At 45.4% G+C, this 5,000-nt stretch overlaps 1 protein-coding gene across 3 annotated transcripts; it reads right to left on the bottom strand.

The window, feature by feature from the left end:
- Nucleotides 1-157: 157 nt before the first annotated feature.
- Nucleotides 158-3,316, bottom strand: mrpl2 (mitochondrial ribosomal protein L2). Of its 3 annotated transcripts, none has more exons than XM_016253867.1 (8): nucleotides 3,177-3,304; nucleotides 3,012-3,083; nucleotides 2,790-2,937; nucleotides 2,189-2,330; nucleotides 1,893-2,119; nucleotides 1,201-1,274; nucleotides 782-853; nucleotides 158-477 (listed from the first exon to the last, which is right to left on the bottom strand). In XM_016253867.1, the coding sequence occupies exons 2-8, from the start codon at nucleotides 3,069-3,071 to the stop codon at nucleotides 340-342; spliced, it is 861 nt and encodes a 286-aa protein (XP_016109353.1). In that variant the 5' UTR covers nucleotides 3,072-3,083; nucleotides 3,177-3,304; the 3' UTR covers nucleotides 158-339. The 3 variants fall into 3 exon arrangements, with proteins under 3 accessions (XP_016109353.1, XP_016109354.1, XP_016109355.1); XM_016253868.1 differs by having other exon boundaries at nucleotides 3,217-3,235; XM_016253869.1 differs by lacking the exon at nucleotides 782-853 and having other exon boundaries at nucleotides 161-549; nucleotides 3,217-3,316.
- Nucleotides 3,317-5,000: the final 1,684 nt, after the last annotated feature.

Genomic DNA, 5,000 nt, shown 5'->3' with positions numbered 1-5,000 from the left:
TCCACTGCAGGACCTTTCCACAGAACCTCATTTTTAAATGATGTGACATTTTTAAATGCTGTACCTTTGCATGTTTTATATTTGGAGTATGTAATGGCATTTTGTAGCGCAGCTGCTTTCATGCTTGCACACGCAGTTGTGTTTAATCGAGGTGTTTATGCACTGGTGAATGAGTGTGTGATTGTGTGAGTGATGAGCCGGGCGCGTGTTCAGCTGACAGTGTGCTTTATTGCAGTGTTATATTAAAGGATAAGTCCACTTCTGAAATAAAAAGATGGATATGAAGATCTTGGATGACACGGGGCTGAGTAACTGATGCACTTCTTGAGCAGACCGGGCTCATGATTTGGCTGCAGACGGCAGGCTGACGAAGCGCTTCATGGGCGGCAGCGGTCTGATCTTGCGTCCGGCCCAGCCGCCCTTCCTCTGCCACAGGCCACTGCTCGGCCGGATGCCCAGCCAGCGGTTCCGGCCCGCCTTTCCGATCACACGCTTGTTGTGCTCCACGTTTGATACCCGGCCGACCGTCACCATACACGCCCCCAACACCTGAGGAGAGAAACCCAGCCAAGCTCTCCTGTGACTCCAGCACACATCTCACATCACACCGCTTTCAGTCGGGGTAACAAAACACTGCAAGCATCTGATGTTTGAACTGAGCTCGGCTCAGAGTTATAACAGAACATGTTTTGTAGGTTGTCATTCTTGAATGTAACAAGGTGGGGAAAATCCCCCAAGAAGTACAAAAGTTATCTTTTTTTGTTTTTGACAAGTTGTCCGCCTTTCCGATCACACGCTTGTTGTGCTCCACGTTTGATACCCGGCCGACCGTCACCATACACGCCCCCAACACCTGAGGAGAGAAACCCAGCCAAGCTCTCCTGTGACTCCAGCACACATCTCACATCACACCGCTTTCAGTCGGGGTAACAATACACTGCAAGCATCTGATGTTTGAACTGAGCTCGGCTCAGAGTTATAACAGAACATGTTTTGTAGGTTGTCATTCTTGAATGTAACAAGGTGGGGAAAATCCCCCAAGACATACAAAAGTTATCTTTTTTTGTTTTTGACAAGTTGTTCTACTCTGTGTGAGCAAAGTCAGTGAGGTTTAGTCCAACGCAATAACATTAGCTAGAATCTTCAGAAGAGGAACACAACGTGAAGGCTAGGTCTTCTGAAGTCCTGGCCGTGGCTCACCTGGATCTGATGTTTGGACGGCAGCTGGACGATGGCGGTGCCGTTGACTTTACGCAGCAGCACGCCACACGTTCCTGCAGACACACACACACACACGACTCGTACACAGCTGCCAACCTCGAGGTACACTCGTGTCACTGTAAACTACTCAAACCCCGCTGCCCAACAGAACATACACTCCACAACATCAGCTGTATTTTGATATTTTTATCTCTGAATGATGCAGAAATATATATTCTATTCTGTAATAAGGGCTGTGTCGGTTAGCAATGGATTATAAATATACTTCATTATTATGAAAATACCTGAAGTGGTTTTGAGAACACAGATAAACGAATCATTGTCGCGGTCGAGCGTTTATTGTCTTAATGTTTGATCGTTCAAAGCGTTTCACACCTGGCATGGCTTGAGGGGGAGTAAATCATGGGCTAATTTTCATTTTTGGGTGAACTAACCCTTTAAAGTATCTTTTCATAATTTAACTAATTTCAAATATCAGTATTCAGTGTTTTATGTTTAATATATCAAAGCAGTATTTCTGCATGTGTGACCGCAGGTTAAACACATTCATGTCCTGCATTAATCAGTGTGTAAACACATCTAAATATCACTTCAGACGCAGCTTCTGTTACGGCAGAAGAAGCATGCAGATATGGTATTTAGTGGTGATGCTCCTGTGGGGTGTGCTGCACCTGCGGCGCGGATGTACTGCGCTCCTCTCCCGGGGAACAGCTCCAGATTATTGACCAGCGTGCCGACGGGAAGAGCCCCCAGCGGATGCGAGTCTCCCTCTCTGGCCAGAACAGCCATGCGTCCGATAGCGCCGGACGTCCGGATCAGATCTCCGGCCTCCATGTGCTCTGTGGCGATGATCCAGCGCTTGCGGCTCCCGCCGGCCACCAGAGCGATATCAGCGGATCTGACGGAGGAGAACACGCTAGTGAGCAGCGGCGCGAGCGATGGGCTGACCGTGAGGACAAGCACTGACCTGCAGGGGTCGTATCTGACCTCCACGACCTTCTCCTCGATGGGCTGCTCCTCTTTACCAGCTTCGTAACGCAGGCGCTGGAAGTCGATCATGCGATAGCGCTGCTTGTGTCCTCCGCCGATCCGGTGAGTGATGATCTTACCTGCAGACATCAGAAGCAGCGCTCACTACATCAACACCTGCCTCAGTCCACAGCCCTTCATTAGCATGCTCTGCAGTGGATGGGTGCCGTCAGAACGAGAGCTGATAAAAACATCACAATAATCCACAGCACTCCAGTCCATCAGTTAACATCTGGAGAAGACTAAAGCTGAAACACATCCAGCATTAAGACACTTTTTATACGAGTCTATAATCCATAATAACTCTTCCTCCAGTGAAAAGTGTTCTGGTGTGAATCAGGAGAGAAATCTGCAGATCAAGCAGCGTTTAAACAGCTCTAAACACATCTGTGGCATTAACTGATGGACTGTATGGGTGTGGATTATTGTGATGTTTTTATCAGCTCTCATTCTGACGGCACCCATTCACTGCAGAGCACGCATTGCTGAGACACTGCTGCAGCTGTTCGTTAAAGCCGGCTGAGCAGAAGCAGTCTGACCGGTGTAGTCTCGTCCTCCGGTCTTCTTCACGCCGATCGGTCGCACCGTGTACTTGTCCCTCTGTTTCCACAGGCTCCGGTTCTGCCGGTCACACGCGCTCGTCATGAAGCCGCGACTTCCGGTCAGAGCAGCGGAAACCCCGGCGAGCTGCGACACGGAACATAAGATCAGGTGAAGCGGTGTCAGGTGAGGGCTGATGAAGAGGATGATGAAGATCTCACCTGAGAGCAGCGCAGAGACAGAGCCCGCAGTGCGCATGACAGCAGACCGACGCTCATCATCTCACTAACTCTCTGAAACACAGCAGCGAGCGAGCACATCAGCTAATGCAGCAGACCATGAAACCTTATTACACCGGCTTCATGACGATCCGCTGCTGTATATACCTGATCGATCTGTGATATAAACACACGTGCGATCACTCACCGCGGTGTCGCTGTAGATCCTCGCGCTCTGTCCTTCAGCGCTGCACACGCCGCGGGTCGCGCTCGGATGACGTCACACCCCCGCGGGGCAGATCCGCCAATCACAGAACGAGCCGCAGAACACGTGTTCTCTTAACCTTCAAGACTCCAGTATTTAAAATGTTTTCGAACGCTTCTTGTTTACTGGGACGTTAAGATAACGTTCTATTTTATAATTTGGCAAACAATGTTTTCATGTTTTCTGCAACATTTCAAATGTTTTATATGAGCGTCCGAATAAAACGTTCCATGAGTGACGTATAAGTAATGTTTTGTTGTGTGTGTGTTAAGGTTTTGAGAAGATTATTGAGGACCAGTTAAGTCTGAACACTGCAATAATGTTTATTCACGATTTTAAGCTGCAGTCCGTAAGTTTTGCCTCTTTGTCGCCATCTCTGTTTGAAAACCTGCAACTGCAGCTATTTGTGTAATTATCTTCATTATGTGGGTTGTGCTCCGGCTCGGCTCCAGCGCGGATGAATCTAATGTTTTGAGGAGTATGTGTGGATATTCACTGTACTTCAGAATCACAGATTCTAGCCTAAATCTTGGAATATATGACCCAAATAACAATTTTCACCGGATATTGTCATCTGAACAAGTAACGAGTCTGCCACTTTTGTTCTGACCAACTGAGGAAAAAAGCATTACAATAAATCACGCTTTTTTCTCTCAAATTGTTAAGAACATCAGCATTGCGTGTATGTAGTGTGTATTAGCATCACATGTAGATTTCAGTTTATGTACAGTCCAATCTCTAATTGTCATACCATTTGAATTTCAAATAAAGAAATTATTTTAATCCAAAAAGCTAATTATTCTTCCTTCGAACTGGTTCTCTTTAAAGTACAAAAACTTGTGTAATCCCACGTATAGGCTATCTGTAATCAGACGCACATTTATAACCGGAATATAATTTAGTTTCATTCACATGTGTTTCATAAACACATAATCCTTTCTGGATTTAATTATTCCAGCTGCTGTGAGAGAAGGCTATAAACGATCCACACCTGCAGGATCCTCACATGTGATATAGCATGCTATCCGGGAAAACTTCTTTATGTTTACAGACGTAATGACGAAAACCTACCCGTACCACTCAAACTAGAAAACATTATTATAAGCTAACCGCTGTGAATCAGCTAAAGCAAGGAGATAGTTTTGAACACTGGCTGGTTATGTACTTGCTCAAATATTGATTTCGGATCATTTTTAACCAAAAAAAATGACGGACTGCAGCTTTAAGAGAATCTCGCTAGAACATTAGCCAAAGTTAAAAAGGTAATTGCGACTTATTTTCTCAGAACCCTCACAATTCTGCATTTATATCTCGCGATTCTGAGAAAAAAGTAAATATTCTGAGGAAAAAAGTCTTTTTTAAATCGCAATTTTCTAGTTTTTTTTATTCTGTGGCAGAAATAAGCTTCAATACACAACATAAAAAACGGAAACTGTCATTTTTATTTGTATTTTATGTTGTTATGATTATTATTGAACAAAGCAACAATAATAATAGGCTTAATAATAATGATCACAATATAATCTATAATAATAAATAATAAAGACGAAACGTCGTTTTGTCTTTCGTCAGAAATGAAAGCCACGCCCATCTGAACACCAGCGCCTGGAGAGTGACGTCACCGCCACAGCGGACATCTTGGAATTAAAGGGGCGCCGAGCGAATCCTGCCAGAAGCGACGATTCCAGGTGCGACATCTCTGTTCCTCTCGCGCTCGTGTGTGCTGT

Source organism: Sinocyclocheilus grahami, unplaced genomic scaffold (assembly GCF_001515645.1).
Source record: "Sinocyclocheilus grahami isolate Dianchi unplaced genomic scaffold, SAMN03320097.WGS_v1.1 scaffold1208.1, whole genome shotgun sequence".
Lineage (NCBI taxonomy): Eukaryota > Metazoa > Chordata > Actinopteri > Cypriniformes > Cyprinidae > Sinocyclocheilus > Sinocyclocheilus grahami.
The sequence above is the reverse complement of the archived record's forward strand: the minus strand, read 5'-3'. Positions and strand labels throughout refer to the sequence as shown.